Source organism: Balaenoptera ricei, chromosome 14 (genome assembly GCF_028023285.1).
Source record: "Balaenoptera ricei isolate mBalRic1 chromosome 14, mBalRic1.hap2, whole genome shotgun sequence".
Classification (NCBI taxonomy): domain Eukaryota; kingdom Metazoa; phylum Chordata; class Mammalia; order Artiodactyla; family Balaenopteridae; genus Balaenoptera; species Balaenoptera ricei.
Window position 1 is genome coordinate 17108920 of NC_082652.1, and position 16751 is coordinate 17125670.

The window sequence follows — 16751 nt, forward strand, 5'->3', positions numbered from 1 at the left end:
TAGGTTCATCAGAACCATTTTTTTTTTTAGATTCCATATATATGTGTTAGCATACGGTATTCGTTTTTCTGACGTACTTCACTCTGTATGACAGACTCTAGGTCCATCCACCTCACTACAAATAACTCAATTTCGTTTCTTTTTATGGCTGAGTAATATTGCATTGTATATATTTGCCACATCTTTATCCATTCACCTGTCGATGGACACTTAGGTTGCTTCCGTGTCCTGGCTATTGTAAATAGTGCTGCAATGAACATTGTGGTACATGACTCTTTTTGAATTATGGTTTTCTCAGGGTATAGGCCTTCAGCCTTTTAAAAATGTTTTTCCTTATATATAGAATGTATTAATGTGTCATGAAATGAAACAGTTAAAAGGAGTTACTGTAATTTCAGAGAGCTGTCTTTTCTGATCTTCATCCTGCTGGCAGATAGCTTTTGATACTTAAAATTTATTTTTGTCAGGCATTTTCAATGAAAGGTCCAAGATCAGAATATTTAAAACTCTTGGTGACCCTTGTGATCATATGCCCATCACTTGGCAGATTTAGGAGCCTGACACCAAGGCAGGGACTTGGTTAGTGGCAGGAACTGGGACTGGAATCTGGGTCTTGAGGGCTGCACAGCCATTCTGCTCTTCATAATGAGAAGAGAGCTACTAAACAAAGGAACATGGCAAAACATCGACTACATCATCTGTGATACAAAGACTGCGTTTTCACATACTAGCTTTTCTGAAGTTATGTGGGCTTTAATGTATTCAGGCAAGAGCAGTTGGATGGTCCTAGGAATAAAAGTACCACAGAGCCCTGGCTGACCATGGCAGGGCCTGCTGCTGGGAGAGTGAATAGGCCTCTCCCTTCCAGCAGTGATCAGGGCAGTGGGTAGACTGATCTGTGGGAAATGTTCAACCCTAGGTCAGAAAGGATGGAAAAGACTATTACCTAGGGAGTATCAGGGAAAAGCTTGCATCTTGCTGGATTTTGCTGCTCTATGTGTTTTGGATTCTAACTGAATATTCCCAGGTCATAGACTTCTTTTGGCTGGAACATAAAGGCTGACATGATTACATTTTATATCTTTTTTTCTTGGGCTTTTTCATCCATATAAAACCATTCTATGACAGTCCGATACCTAGGCCTTGAGAACTGGCTGATGTGGAGAGGATTTTTCTTACCGTGGGAATAGATATTGCTATGCCTTCTAGTGTTATTGTAACCATGAAACTTTTCTCTCTCTATGCTGATCACTCATGTGAACAATAGGCCATGTTCTTGGCTTTATAAGCACATGGCAGAGTTGAAAGTGGATCACAGTTAGCTTTCTGAGGCAGGGTTGGTAATTATCCAGACCCGATTCTGGGTTTGTCTCTTCTCTCTTATTAACAGGACACTAACTCTTTGGAACTTGACTTGTATAATCAGGTCTCTGGTTCCCTTTCAGACTTTCTGCTGACCCCTCTGTCACCCACTGCCAGTCAGGGCAGTTCTTCATTCTGCGTTGGGAGTCTGGAAGAAGACTCTCCCTTCCCTTCCTTTGCCCAGGTAAACCCGTTGCTTGTGAAGCAGCCCAAGGGTATTTAACATGAACTCTGATGCTCGTTCTTTCTGGAAATCCCTCTGTTGGAGATGGGGAGACTTACAGGCTAATGTTGCACTGACTCTAATAACCATGGAAGGCTTTTTAAAGACGGAAGGTCATGGAGTTAGTCTCAGATATTACCATAGACTTACCAAGGAAAGAGGCCAAGAGTAGTTGAGGAAGAATCAGGAGCTTTAATTATTTAACAAGTCAATAGATACTTTTGTACTGAGCACTGTTCTAGGGGCTGGGGATATGTCAGTCAATTTTAACTGGTCCCTGGTTCTAGGACCTCTGATTCAGTGGTATCTGTTACATATAATAAACCATTCTTCTTCACTTTGGGAAAGGGAAAGTTGTCTTGGTTATCTTGTAAGTAGCCAAATCAGCTTTCTTGAGGAGTTGGGTTGGAGGCAACACTAGGCTAGTGACATTTGATGTCAGATCAGTATTAATCTTTAAAACAAGCAAAACACTCAGCATTCCTGCATTCAGATAACTGAGGAAGATGGACAGACAGCTTGACAAGCAGCCTTTTAGGAGGTTAGTATTCACTTCTTTGGGGCTAGTTTGGAATCATTAGCTTAACAGTTCTTTAGAGCAGTTAGTTGATATGGATATTTCTCACGTACAAATGGCAGTTTGTGCTGAGGAATAAGCAGGAGTTGAACTTTGGTGAGGAGAGTCCTTGAAGTCAAGGAGGATGAAATAATTGAGAGCAATCCTGAGAATGAACTGCTAGGTTTCAGAGGTTAAAAGCAAGTGGCTCCTAGGAGTTAGGTCAATGCCTAAGTTTTTTTAGCTAGGTTTTACTGCCATTGCTTTTTTCAACTTTATATTTTGAAAAACTTAAGACTTAAAGAGTTGAAAGAATAGTATAATGAACATTCATACCTTTCACCCAGATTTACCAGTTGTTACTATTTTGCTATATTTGCTTGCTTTTCTCTCTCTCTTTTTTTTTTTTTTCTATGTTGAAAGTAAGTTACAGACCTCATGAATGACACTTCACAACTAAATACTTGGGAGATACATGCCCCCAAAATGACATTCTCCTGTATAACTACAATTACCATTATCACATCAAAGACAGCTGATTTAATACTATCTAAGATGGCACATATTTTTATTTTCCCATTTGTCTCAGTGTCCTGTATTGTTTTTAGTCAGATTTAATCAAAGACTATTCATTGCATTTAGTTTTTCAAGTCTCTTTAGTGTCCTTTGATCCATAACAGTTCCTCTGGCTTCTGTTTTTTTGTTTTTTTACCTGTGACATGGATATTTTTGAAGCATCCAGACCAGTTGTTCTATAGATTATCCTATAGTTGAGATTTTTCTGATTGTTTTTTCATGAGTGGACTCAGGTTAAACATTTAAACATTTTTGTCAAGATTAAAATATAGGTGATATATTTTAATGACCTTGGAAGAGTAAGATGATTCAGATGTCGTACTATTGGACCCCAGACTCCCAGGGACCAAGGGAGCAGATCATCAAAGTGTGGTACATGATGAAGAAAGTTTATCAGTGAAATCAACATCTGCCAGTTGAACTCATCTTGCACAACATGCAAGCCCCACTTTGGTAAACATTTAGGACAGGCATTCCTACTTGTATCTTCTTGGGCTTGTCTCTTGGTAAAATTCACCCTGCTTTGAGTGGCATGGTATGTGTGGCAGCTGGGATGCATAGTGGCCCTCAGCACTTACGAAGCTGGTCTTGGCCAAGTGGGATGAAAAATTTCCTCACTCGGGCAAGAGGAATAGTTGTTCTGATTTTACTGTACTTGCAGGGATATGGTTTATGGCTGGATCTAAAAGTTAATAGTTAAGGAACTATTGGATAAGCAAAGACCACAAGGTAATGAGGGCTGTGGGAGCAGTTTCGGGATAAAGTTAAATTGATTTTTGTGGCCTTAAGTAACTGAGGTTTGATAACCAGGTGGTTTGTTTTAAAATTGGAAGGTCCTGTATACTCCTTATTCTAAGAGGTTGATGTTTTTAGGAGTTTCCAGAAGAGTAGGAAAATTTGTCAGAAGCAGGCAATGACACAGAGTCAGGATTCCCAACTTCAGAATCTGAGTTTGAATCTCTTGTGCCTTCTTTGCAATATTCTTTACCTGTTTCTTTCCTAAGGAACAACTGGTTTCCCACCTTGTGGGTTTCATTGCCAGTTCCATTGGTCAGGATATAGAGGACATGACCAAAACAGTGTTAAGGAGAGAAGTATCTAGAAAATCTTTTTCCCAGAGGAGGTAGTTGGTTCTTTGTCCCCTATACCAGTTGGTGTCAAGGTAGGAGTCTGGAGAAGAAATGGGGTCAGTTACTTAAATTCTTTCCTCCCCTTTCACACTTTGGCAGATGCTGAGAATTGGAAAAGCAAAAGCAGATGTGTGGCCCAAAACTGCTCCAAAGAAAGGTGAGAACAGCCCTCTGGTAAAGGGGAAATTTGGCCTCTTTCAGAAAGTAAAAGGCTCTAGTGTTGTTTCTGCAATTTTAACACTGGTGTTTTTTAGATGAAAACAGCTTAGGTCCTCCTGCCCCTGTGGACAGCGATGGGGAGAGTGATAACTCAGACCGTGTTCCTGTGCCCAGTTTCCAGAATTCCTTCAGCCAAGCTATTGAAGCAGCCTTCATGAAACTGGACACGCCAGCTACTTCAGATCCCCTCTCTGGTAAAGGCACAGAAGTGGGGTGCTCAGCTCAGGGCTGTCATTCCCTCCTGGATCCAGTGGCAGACATCACTAATCAGTTGCACTTTTCCCTCTGAGCCTCAGGGCTCACGTTCTAGTGTCAACTAACATTCCATTTGGTACGTTAGCACCTTTTTGCACCCCAGATTAGTTCTTTTGAGGCCTTGGTGTGAAATTCTGAGGACCTTTTTTTTTTTTTAACCTTCTAAGACACAGTGGTGGAGGGTGGCTAATAGATGGAGAAGGTCAGGCTTGAAGCACATCCCCGCTCTGTGGTGGTCATGAACTAGATAAGAACAACACTGGCATTTATGGCGTGCTTCCTGTGTGCCTGGCGTTGTGCTAATTTTATTCTCCCAATACCCATATTAAATGGGTATAACTCACATTACAGATGAGGAGCTGGGCTGGGGACGTAAGTGATGTACCTGAAGACAAACACCAGAGTGTGCAAGGGCTGGTATTTGAATCCAGGAGGTCTAATTCCAGAGCCTGCACTCCTAGCTGTCTGCGACTATCATTAATGAAAACTGGCCAGGGGGCAAGGCGATGGCATTCTAAGCTAAGCTGTTTCTGTTTTCTGTTTAGAAGAGAAAGGAGGAAAGAAAAGAAAAAAACAGAAACAGAAGCTCCTGTTCAGCACCTCAGTCGTCCACACCAAGTGACACTACTGGCCTGGCTACCTTCTCCATCTGGTTTTTTTTTCTGCGGTTTTGTTTTGCTGCTGTAATTTTTAAGTATTTGAGTTTGAACAGATTAGCTCTGGGGGGAGGGGGTTTCCACAATGTGAGGGGGAACCAAGAAAATTTTAAATACAGTGTATTTTCCAGCTTCCCATCTTCACACCAAAATAAAGTATTGACACTCACAAGAGATCTCTTCCTGCCATGGTTTTTAGTTTGTTGCCAGGTTAGTCTTTTTGACCCATGTGTAGTTAGTTTTTCTCAACCCGAACTAAGTTTGAGTCCCTTGGAGCAGCCCAAACCAGTGTTAGTGTTAACCGCACTGCTCTGCTGTGACATCTTGGGTCAGGGCACCATGCTTTCAGCACACCTAATAGTTGAATCTTTTCTATCTGTTCAGTTCTCCTCTTGTTATCTTTAAGAAACAGAGGGATGGGAATAATATGGATTTAGGACACCCAGCTTAAATTGCAGTTTTTCTTCTGACAAATAACCACGCTATGGTGTCAGACCCAGGTTGCACTGGCATGTGTGATGGAGGGTTTTGCCTCTTGAACGTGGCTTCTGTTTGGCAAGGAAAGCTGTAACTGTCATTGACGAAGGAAGCCTGGGGACCTGGCAACCTTTAGATAAAGCTTGTTTCAAGTGACAGTGGCCTGAGTTACAGGAACAGAGGAGCCTGGCACACCGGGAGGAAGAGCAGGGCAGGTTTAAAAGCGGTGGGCTTGCCCACTGCCTCCCTGTTGCCTAGAGCAGTCTTATGCCTTGGTTTCAGCTGAAGTTGAGTGATGTGAACTATTTTGCTGCTTAATAAAGTGACCTCTAGGTGTAATAGACTATGAAGGCAAATAGTTGCAATAAATCACCTGCACAAGCATTGTGAGCATTCTGGTTTCTTTAAGATGATTTCAGGTCAGCTTTTTTTTTTTTTTTTTTTAATATTTATTTATTTGGTTGCACTGGGTCTTAGTTGTGGCTGGCGGGCTCCTTAGTTGTGGCATGTGAACTCTTAGTTGCAGCATGCATGTGGGATCTAGTTCCCTGACCAGGGATCGAACCTGGGCCCCCTGCATTGGGAGCACGGAGGCTTACCCATTGCACCACCAGGGAAGTTGCTAGACATATACTTCTTGATAGATTAAAGTAACAGCTACTATGAGCTTGAGCAATTCGAGTAATGTCTTTCCTAGTGTCGGGCCTAAAGGGTTCTTGAGCTGGGTTTAGCTCTAACCTCCCATTCTTAAAAGGAAGAGATCCTGGGTCAGGAACTCTTCTGGGTAGATGAAGGGGCATGTGAAGCAAAAAATCACAAATCTTTGTTAAATATTTAAGGGACTTTGAGTGTTGTCCATTTCATTAAGTAGAAAATAGGTCCTAGAAATGTCTTTCATAGGTAGCAGATCAAAACTGATTATAGTCTCTTGTCCTTCCTAATTCCTGTGAGTGCACTGTCTCACCTGCCTTCAGGTGCCAGGCAGGCAAAAGGCAATAGGGAAGGGTGGAACTGCGGAAAACTACCAGAAGTTGGCAGCTGCTACTTGACTTTGTAATAATGAGGTCAGGTGAGACCAGGTTTTTTCCCCACTCAAAAGTGCAAGAACTGTATCTTTTGTCAGGTTACTTGGTTAAGTATTGGCAAGCAATCTGGAATTCTTATGGTCCTGTCGGTCAGTACTGAGACCAGCTATAGATCTGTGCCAGTTTAGTTGCTGTGTCTCACTAAAACTGCTACTCTGAATGACCTGGATTACTTAGGGCCCATCCTAGGGGCAGGGGTACAAGGTCTCAAGTGGGAGGCTATGCATCTAGTACCACATGGGGAGCCAGCTTTCCGGCCGAGGCCGAGGGTGGAGGGGTGAAAGAGACTAGGCCAAGCATGAACTTCACATGCGCACTAAATGCTACAGAAGCCAAATACATTTATTAAACCTGCTCTCAGCCAGGCAGTTAGATACAAAGATGTCTATAACTACAGGGGCTTCACAACCTCCAGAACCACTTAACCAGGCAATGCTGGGTAAAGGTGACTTCGATTAGTTTTAAGCAAATAAGTCCATTTTGAGCTGGTCACTTGGCCTCTGGTCAGCAGTCATCCAGTTTGAGAAGTACAGAAGATGCTGCTGCCTCCCAGAATGTCCTGTCCCAACAAGTGGGCCCTGAGGCTGGGGCACAGGGCAGTCTGCAGAGGTTCACTCCATTGCCTCAGCAGCCTCCTCACCACCACTGTCTGAAAGCTCCTCCCCAGCCGACTCCTCCTCTAGTAAACAGCTTCTTGCGACAGACTTCTGGATAGCCTCTCGTTCTCCTGAAGAAAGAGTACAGTACAGGTGATTAAAGATGTCTTTGGGAGTGGCCTTTCATTCAGCTGGAGGAGGAGGCCAGTCACTTGCTCAGTGGGCACAGGGCTAGCGTGCCTTACCTTCATCAGTGCAGTTCTGCAACAGGATCAACAGCTGTCTCCTGTTGTACTGAATCAGGAACTTCTGACATGTTCTAATTGTACCTGGCACATGAAAGAGCTTCGTGGTCAACAGCTTGTGAAAAGCGTTTGCCTCAAGAGTCTTGCAGAGCTAGGAAAAAGTATCTTGCTCTTCGCAGGAGAGCAGGAAGACCCACCCACCACTGAAGACTGAACACTGAACCTGTTACCTACTGAAAATGAGACATACCGCATGCACCCATACCTCCCACGTGTAAGGTGTTGAGAAAACACGGGTAATGGTGTCCTTTGTTCTCCAAGTATGTGATGAAGGGAAGAGCTGACCACACAAGCCGGTAGAATTCCTTCCTGCATCGAAGTAGCACTATTCCGGTATAGGCATTGAGGTATCGCACTACAGCAGGAAAAAAAAAATCATTTGGGGAAACTGGATTCTCGGGAATGGGTTAAACATCTTGGGGTAATTGAGAGCCTATGCACTAGAGATCGTTCAAGGCAGTGGCAGTTGGGATGCAGCAGTAAGCAAAAACTGATTTCTGAAGAAAAAAAAATTAGGACAGACCTTCATTTACAGAAGGGAGAGAAACAACATCCAGTGCCTCGCACACCACTCAGAATTGGTGAATTCAGAATTTAAAACTGTCTAATCCACTGACTAGTTAACTCAATGAATGGGTGGGGAGCGCAAAGATCCATCTTCCTCAGAAAACACTTGGCTGAAAAGCAGGTTGCTCTGCAACTGGGCTATGCAGGTTCTCATAGCAGCCAACTGGGTCTCACCTGATGCAGGAGAGTTGTGCCTACGTGCATTACCTTCTACTGGATTCAATTTCGAGCGTATGGTAAGAGAATGAGTTTACATAGTGTGCCTGTTGAAAGGGCCTTCTGCATTTACCTACACACATTCTGTACTTCACAGGCCCTTTTCAGGGTTAATTTTGACAACGTTTTTTCCATGTGATGTCAACGTAACCAGTCAAGTAACTTAGAGCCATACACGGCTTCCCTCATTTAATTTTCACCATCCTGTTAAACTCAATACATATGTCAAATAGGTACAGGGGGTTCTTGCCCAAAGTCTCACTGCCTACTGCTCTTAGCTCTCCGCCTAACTTTGGACTCACGCAGACCTCGGGCTCGGATCCGAGATTCCTAAAAAGGACGGTATCTCTTTTTTTTTTCTTTTGCCCCACCCCCCACCCCCCTCATGTGGGATCTTAGTTCCCCCTCCTGGGATCGAACTCGCGCCCCCTGCATTGGAAGCGAGGAGGCTTAACCACTGGACCTCCAGGAAAGTCCCAAAGGACGATATCTTACATAGGATTGTGCACAGGGTTTGGCAGTTGCTGGGGTCGCTCGTGCCCCTTCTTTCTCCCTCCTCTGGCCACCGCCCCCTCCACATCCCGCCGGTCCCCGGTTCCCCAGCACCCTCGCACCCGCGAAGCCGATGGAGCAGGCGGCCGCGCCGAAAGTCCCGTGCACGCGGGCGATCGTGTCCCGTACCAGGCCGCCCAGCACTCGGTCCTCCAGACTCAGGCGGCAGCGGGGGTCGTCAGACACCACTTCACAGAGCAGGTACCTAAGGGCGGGCGAGAGGGAGGTGAGCGCGGGCGGGGCCAGGCCGCCGGGGTCCGGGCAAGGGTCTGCTTACCTGTGTTTGAACCGCACCATTGCGGCCTCCGCCTCAGCAGCCGGACCCGCAAACCGGATGTCTGCTTTCTGGTCGGCGGCCAATGGGAAGTTGGCCTGGCAGCCACTCAGAGGGGGAGGCGGAGCTAGAATGTAGGCGGAGCCCCGTGTCGGTCTCCTTCGAGCTCCGCCTCCCTCTGAGGAGCGCAGGCGGTCTGTTCAGCTCTTCGCTGATTGAGGTGTTTGGGAGCTGGATTCTGAGATTGAACACCTTGTGCTGTGATGGGTGGTTACGCCCCACGCCGGAGTTTCCACCGCTGTGTAGGACGCAGCCGCGGCATTTGGAGCCTCCAGGACGTTTACCTTCTATTAGCTTGCAACACAGTCGTGTGTGCACTTATATTTTCTCCCCAAGATGGACGGTGGAATGAGGGCAAGACTTTGCACTCACAGGCCAGGGATTGACAGAGGGGAAATCGGACCCTTATTTTCAGATTAGAGCTCGGTTTAATTTCCCCATACAGCCAAATATGTTATTACTGTTTAGGCCTTTCAACAACCTTATGGAGTCGGGTGTATTGTCTCGTTTTCTGTTTGCAAAAACCATCCGTAGTCTTTATATTTTCTGTGTGGAACAGAAATGCACAAAGAAGCAAATAAAAATAAATTATAATCCCAGCACCGAGAGAGAATAATTTATAATGTAGTGGGTTTTCTTCCTTCATTTTCCCCCTGTGCCAGCAGTTCTCCAGGCAGGTCCCGGAAGCACTGGGTTTTCTGAGACTCTTTCAGGGATTCCCCAAGATCAAATTACTTTCATAATAATACTAAGATGTTACTTGTTTCACTGTCTCAGAGTGGACAGTGAAGTTTCCCGGAGGCCACATAACATGTGCTGACATTATCGCTCTGATGGCTAAGAGAATTGTGTATTGTGTTTTAAACATTTCTCAGTTTTAACAGACATGGTATCAATATATCCCACAAAACAAAAGCTCTTTGGGATCCTCAATAATTTAGTGAGTGAAAAGGGGTCCTGAGACCAAAAAAAAGTATGAGATGAGAACTTCTGCCGTATGTTAAATTATATTTTTCCTTTTATTTTCTTTTAAAGAATAGGATCATACTGGACTTCCCTGGTGGCGTAGTGGTTAAGAATCCGCCTGCCAATGCAGGGTACACGGGTTTGAGCCCTGGTCCGGGAAGATCCCACATGCCGCGGAGCAACTAAGCCCTTGCGCCACAACTACTGAGACTGTGTGCCACAACTACTGTCTGCGGGCCACAACTACTGAAGCCCGCGTGCCTAGAGCCCGTGCTCCACAACAAGAGAAGCCACCATAATGAGAAGCCCGTGCACCACAAGGAAGAGTAGCCCCCGCTCGCCACAACTAGAGAAAGCCCGCACGCAGCAACAAGACCCAAAGCAGACAAAAAAAAAAAAAAGAATAGGATCATACGGTTTAGTACTCTTCTTTTCTTTCCCCTTGAATATCTTTTTAAAAAATTGTCTTAATGTGGCATAACATACATAAAGCGCATATTAAGTGTACAACTCATTGAATTTTTACATACGTATAGACTTTTGCAACTATTGCCCACATTAAGAGAGCATTTCCAGCACCCAGGAATGTTCCTATGCCCTCTCCCAGCCATAAACCTTCCCAGAAGTGGCCTCTATTCTGACTTCTATCATGATAGATTAGCTTTGCCTGTCATTGAACTTTATATAAATATAAATCTCCAACAGCATGTTTGTGTGTGCGCGTCTGGCTCCTTTCTCTCAACATATTGTCTGTACGATTCATTCTTGTCACTTGACTATATTTTTACGTCAACTGTTCTTCAAGGTTATTTTTCAGCTGCTAAACTGGTCAATATTCCCACGATGGACGTTTAAATTAGTTCCAGATCTTCTTGTTATACCCAGCACTTTGATGCCCAGCCTTGTAACTAGCTCTTTATATCCATCCCTGATTATCTGTAGACCTGTCATTGACTTGGCGGGCTCTGTGAGGTCCCTGAAGGGAGTTGGGCAACCGATTGTTTGCAAGATCTGGAATGAGTTCTCAATTTTTCCATCTCTCACTCTAAATCACCTTAAAGGAAGGATGCTAAGGAAGTAAGGAGAAGAGGGAGAGCAGTGGTCCTGCTGAGGGACCAGGGCTCTTTGACCCTCACCCAAGAACCACCTCTTTATCCAAAAACTGTTCCCGCCAGCGTCCTCCTTTGGTCAGCAGGGGGCGTCAGAGGCTCGTAGTGCGTGGAGAAAGTCTCAGCCTCTGAGCTTCCCCCGTCCCCTCCCGTCCCTAAAGTAACTCCTCTAAACACTTCCCAGCCTTCAACTCACTTAATCCAAACACCGCGCCAATTTCATAGATGCCGTTGGGGCTTTGAGCAAAGTCACACATCCAATAAGGAGCAGGATCAGAATTCGAACTCCAAGCCATCCGACTCCGTGGTCCTTGCTCCGGTCTACACCGCTGATGTCCTCCGGTGCACGGTTTCGCTGTCCACTTCGTATAAATTGGAGAGACTACAGAAGTAAATTAGAATCTCTTCTCCGTTGTTTACCAGCCATGTGCTGTCGAGGCGGTTAATTCGCGTCTCCAAGATCTGTTTCCTCATCTGTGCAACAGGATAATGTTCCTCCCTCATGGGTGCATATGAAATTTAAACCAGATATCGTGGGCAAACGCCTGGCACAGTGAGTGCACAGTAAACGCGGATTTGAACGAATGATTTACTGCTACCCGCAGGCGTAGTCCCAGGGGAAGCACAGAGGGGCGGTCCTGGGCCTCCCCTCCTCCGACCCGGCCGGGCGGCCTGCCTGGAGGCCCCACGAGGGTCCCGGGCAGCCGGGAGGGGCGGCGCCGGCGGCTCAGCCCGCTCCCCGCGGTAATTAGCCGATGTTTGCTCCGGCTGCGCCAGCCGCTAATTACACGTCTCCTAATGAGGCCGGCGGCTGTTTGCAATCACCCGGGTCCCCGGCGCGCGGCGCGGGAGGCCGCGGGGGAATCCGCCCGCTGGGGCGTGGACAGCGGCTGCCTCCCCGGCCAGGAGATCCGCTTGGCGGCGGCGGGTGTGCTCCCCGGCCGTGCCTGCCCCCCGAATGCGCGCCCGTCAGTCTATGGAACCATTATCATCCCACTTTTACAGGTGAGGAAGGGGCCTGTGGGGAGGGGGCCTGTGGCTCGGAGAAGTGAACTCACAGGCGCGAAACTCACGCTGGAATAGTCTAATCTTTACCTCCCTGCCCCCGAGCCTGTGCTCTTAACCGGCTACTGCCTAGATCAATGGGGTACTTGCTGTTGTGTGATTCCTGGGACTTCTCAGAAGAGTGGGTCTCAGATCAGATAAAAAGAGGAATGGGTGTGTGTGTGGGGGGGAACTTCCTTTGAGCTCTTCCCCTCCTTCCCATCTGAAGGTTCTCACTGTCAATTTGCCCTTTTGGATCAGTCACAAAGCCGAGTATCAGCTCCAGTAAGTCCTTTAAAGCTTACTTGGAAACGTAAATCACACAACCCATTTCTTGGACTGGGAAACCTGGCACGTTCCCTAGGAGGTAGTTGAGGCAACTGCTAAAATGCTCCCATAACATGAGGGTGGGAAGCTATACCTATGTACCTTGTTCTCAGGGCCTTCTGGGGTGGGATCCAGAGTAGCTGGCTTTATTCTTCATCCTTACGCTCTGGGCTACCAATTTTTTAAAAAAAAATTTTATTGGAATATAGTTGATTTAAAATGTGGTGTTTAGTTTCTGCTGTACAGCAAAGTGAAGCAGTTATACATACACATATATCCACTCTTTTTAAAATTCTTTTCCCATATAGGTTATCACAGAGTATTGAGAAGTGTTCCCTGTGCTATATTAGTTATCTATTTTATATGTAGTAGTGTGTATATGTCAATCCCAGTCTCCCAATTTATCCCTCCCCATCACCCCACCGCCGGCTACCATTTATTAGGCTCTCTGTTCCAGACGTTGTACTGAGCACTTCATGCGCTTGACTTCCTTTAGTCCTCAGGACAACCCCATGAATGTAGGCCCCATTATTCTCTGAGGCTCAGGGAGGGAAGTGACTTGTCCAAGGTCACACAGTAATTTCAGCAGACAGAGACCTTTTGTCTTACCCCCAAACCTGTGCTCTTAAGCCCTTGCTCTCTACCTCTTCTGGGATGTCTGGGACCTAGAAGAATGTTCAAAGAAGGCATATACATTCTGAAGTGTCTTTGGCATCCAGGGGGTCTCGATCAGAGCCTGGATGCTGCTGTGGTGGATGGTGGCAAAGGAAAATTGTTCAGCTTCAGCATTTTGTTAAGCAGCCGCTGCTCATTAGGGGCTCCTGCTCCTCTAATCCAATCAGCCAATTCCCTATAAAACCTTTATGGGGACAATCTGGATAAAATTAAACCCTCCATCTGCCTGGCCAGGGGCCTTGGGAGCTGCTGTATCCACCGGGTTGCAGGGGCAGGCACGACCCTCCCTGGACCTCAGCGACAGAACCATCCTGCTTCTTCCCTCATCCTCCCTGCTTTGTGGACCTCTTTCCCTCTGCCCTGCCTGCTGTGAGGATTCATTCACCCCCAACTTAATTGAAATTACAAGGGCACTACTGTTTGACCCAGCAATTTCTCCACCAGGAATTTATCCCACAGAGATTCTTGCACTTGTGCCTGATGACAGGTGGACGAGGACGCGTCTTGCAGCATTGTTTGTGATAGCAAAAGTCTACCTCAATGTCCGCCAGAAAGGATCCACTGTATGTGTATATTTATTAGATGACCATGTGCCAGAGAATTTGTTAAATGCTTTACATAGATTGACTCATTTAATCCTCACAACTACCCTGTAAAACAGGGACTTAGTTTTATTAACCCCATATGACATGTAACTTGCCGAAGCTTCACATAGCTGGTAAGCAGCAGGGCCAGGATTTGGACCAGGCGGTTCTTGTCCTTAACCACTATCCTATTCAGCTTCTCTTTCTTTATGTGCATGGAAAATTTCCACAAGGTGACACAAAAGCTTTGATGGTGGTTAACTGTGGGGAGAAGAATTACAGGTGTGACGTAGGAGGGGGACCTCACTTTTTACTGTGTCCCCTTTTATATCATATTATTTTACCATGTGCATATGTTAGTTTCATAATTTAGAGGAGTTACTGAGCCCCAGTCACTATAGTATGTTATTACTAATCCTTACCTCAACCCTGGCCGTGGGTTCTATCATGACCCCCATTTTGCAGGTAAGGAAGCTGAGCTCACCGAGGTGGTCTTGCTGGGTGACATGCCTGGGAATGGCAAAGGGGTACTGACCCTCAACCCAGTGCTCATTCCCCTAATTTATATTAGCCTCCTGGGCTTGGAAGGTCCAGAGGTGAGAAAAGCAGTTAAAAGCATGGACTCCAGAGCCAGCTCACCTGGGTTCAAGTCCTGACTCAGCCACTCACCAGCTGTGTGACTTTGGGCAAGTCACTTCCCCTCTCTGAACCTCAGTTTCCTCTCTGTGAGAATTAAATGACTTACCTCCATGTCAAGTGCTTAGAACATTACCTCCATGTCAAGTGCTTAGAACAGGGCCTGTCTCATTGTGAACGCTCAAGAAATGTTGAGTATTTTTATATATTGTCCTGAATGCTGTCTTCCCCAATTTCAAGCTCAGAGCAGTTCTATCTCCCAGCTGGTGGGTTCAGCTGTGGCTGCTCCAGTCCCCTCCCTGAAGGGAAAGGCCCAGCCTGCCCCGTGCCCCAGCCTCCAGCAGAAGTCCTTTAGGATCTGTTCTCCTGGGTTATCCCACTGTGGTTGCTGTGATCAGAATTGATCACCAGAGCTGGAAAAAGGGGCAGAGCCACAGGGCTGGTGTGGCCCAGATCCAGGGTGAGGCTGCGACGGGCGGCCTCCCAGTTCGGGATGTTCCCAGCGCCTTCCCACCGCTCATGCTTGGAGGGAGAAGGGTCTCAAAATAGCTGTTGCTTCCCCAGCACGGCACTAGGCCAGGGACAGGAATAGACATCTGGGGGTGGCCGCCTCAGCTTCCCTCAGGAGCCCTGGGGGACCGGGAATAGGCAGAGGCCAGACTCCCCCCAGTGCGGGGCAGGTGGATAGTGCAGCTGTCAGTATGCAGTGACCCACCTGTGACAATCCGGCCCATGCCAAGTGTTGCCGCACCTGGGCTGGGTGGTCAGCAGGTCACCAGCACTGGCTAGATCCTGGCCAGAACCTGGACTCTTAGACCAGTAGGAAGTGCCCTTCAACACTGGTCCTCACAATCTTCTCTTGGCAGGTGGGGAAACTGAGACCCGTAGAGAGGTTCACATGCTCGAGATCACAAAGCTGGTTAGAAGCCAAGCTGACAGGAGAGGCAGGCCCTGGGGCTTTGAGAGGCTTTATAGGGTGGTGGTTAAAGGGTTAAAGGACTCAGAATATAGGGGTTCAAATCCAGCCACTACTACTTACATGACCTGTATACATACTCTCGGGCCTCAATTCCATTACCTATAAAATGGGCACAATAATAGTTCCCAGCTTCTTTAGTGGTTGTGAAGATTGAGTGAATTAATACTTGTGGCTATTATGATTGCTAGTGTTTTCTTATCAGATTCCTCACTCGTTCATCCTTAAGGCATTGGCTGAATACCTGCCGTGTGCCAGGCACAGTGCTAGGCCTAGATCGGTGCAGCTCACGCAGTGGCAAGAAGAGATTAGTTGATATTTCAGGGAATCTGCCATGTGCCAGCTACTATGCAAAGCATTTTTACCTACAGCATCCCATTTATTCCTCATGACAACCTATGAGGAGCCATAATCTTGCCCTATTTTAGGCCTGAAGGGAGTGAGGCTCAGAGAGGTGAAGTCACTCCTCCAAGGTCACACCGCCAGGAGGTTGCAGAGCCAGGATTTGAAACCTAGGCTGCCTGCCTGTAGAGCTCATGCAAACCACTGCATGACACTGTCTCTTTACTGGGGAGACGGACAAAGTTATTCAGTTGGTGCAGTCCAGAGGTTGGGTAGGAGGTTTTTGGTTTTTTTTTTTTGGCCGTGCCTCATGGCATGAGGGATCTTAGTTCCCCGACCAGGGATTGAACCCGTGCCCCCTGCAGTGGAAGCACAGAGTCTTAACAACTGGACCACCGGGGGAGTCCCCGGTAGGAGGTGTTGGATGCATGGAGGAGGGCTGTACTCTACCTCCCTGATTTCTTTCCTCTCCAGGCCCCTCCTAGTAGCCAGGGCCTTTTCAGCGCGGAGGCAGGGGGAGTCCACAGCTGAGTCTCACTCACACAGCAGTCCCATGTCAGATGTGAGCTGGTCCTCAGCCCCCACTACGGAATTCCCACCTCTGTTCCCCTGGGTTTCTCTGAGCACCCAATATATGCCAGGCCTGTGCTAGGCTCTGAAAACACAAGGAAGTCTTCGTCTCTGCCCTGAAATTGCTCAGGATGTGGTGAGAGAAAGAGGTTGCCCAAATGGCAAGAGCAATACAGGGCAGCTGCTGTGATGAGGGTGTAAGAACAGGAGCAAGTGGCTGCCGGGAGGAGGTACCTAACTCAGCCTGGAAGTCAGGGAAGGCTTCCTGGAGGCGGTGATGTCTGAACTGAGGCCCAAAAGGAGAAAAATGGTTAGCCAGGAGAAGAAAGAGATGTAGGAAAGAGTGTTCTAGATAGAGGGACAGCTTGTGCTAGGAGAGGAAGTGCTGAATTCTGGGAACTCTGAGGAGCAGG

The 16751-nt window shown here is 46.9% G+C and overlaps 2 protein-coding genes across 5 annotated transcripts in view; one reads left to right on the forward strand and one right to left on the reverse strand.

Moving 5' to 3' along the window:
* Positions 1–5149, forward strand: part of RNF10 (ring finger protein 10) — a 30780-nt gene extending 25631 nt beyond the window's left edge. For 2 of the 3 annotated variants that reach the window (XM_059895444.1, XM_059895445.1), the window contains exons 14-17: positions 1446–1546; positions 3947–4004; positions 4102–4260; positions 4867–5149. In XM_059895444.1, coding sequence (XP_059751427.1) covers positions 1446–1546; positions 3947–4004; positions 4102–4260; positions 4867–4943 — 395 coding nt within the window. In that variant the 3' untranslated portion in view covers positions 4944–5149. Of the gene's footprint in view, positions 1–1445; positions 1547–3946; positions 4005–4101; positions 4261–4866 lie in introns of those variants that run through there. The other variant, XM_059895446.1, reaches the window with a different exon arrangement.
* Positions 5150–6863: 1714 nt separating this feature from the next.
* On the reverse strand, positions 6864–9124 carry POP5 (POP5 homolog, ribonuclease P/MRP subunit). Of its 2 annotated transcripts, none has more exons than XM_059895449.1 (5): positions 9053–9124; positions 8838–8980; positions 7646–7795; positions 7381–7464; positions 6864–7266 (listed from the first exon to the last, which is right to left on the reverse strand). In XM_059895449.1, exons 1-5 carry the CDS (start codon positions 9070–9072, stop codon positions 7151–7153), a joined length of 513 nt encoding a protein of 170 aa, XP_059751432.1. In that variant the 5' UTR covers positions 9073–9124; the 3' UTR covers positions 6864–7150. The 2 variants fall into 2 exon arrangements, with proteins under 2 accessions (XP_059751432.1, XP_059751430.1); XM_059895447.1 differs by having other exon boundaries at positions 7631–7795.
* Between the last annotated feature and the right edge of the window lie 7627 nt (positions 9125–16751).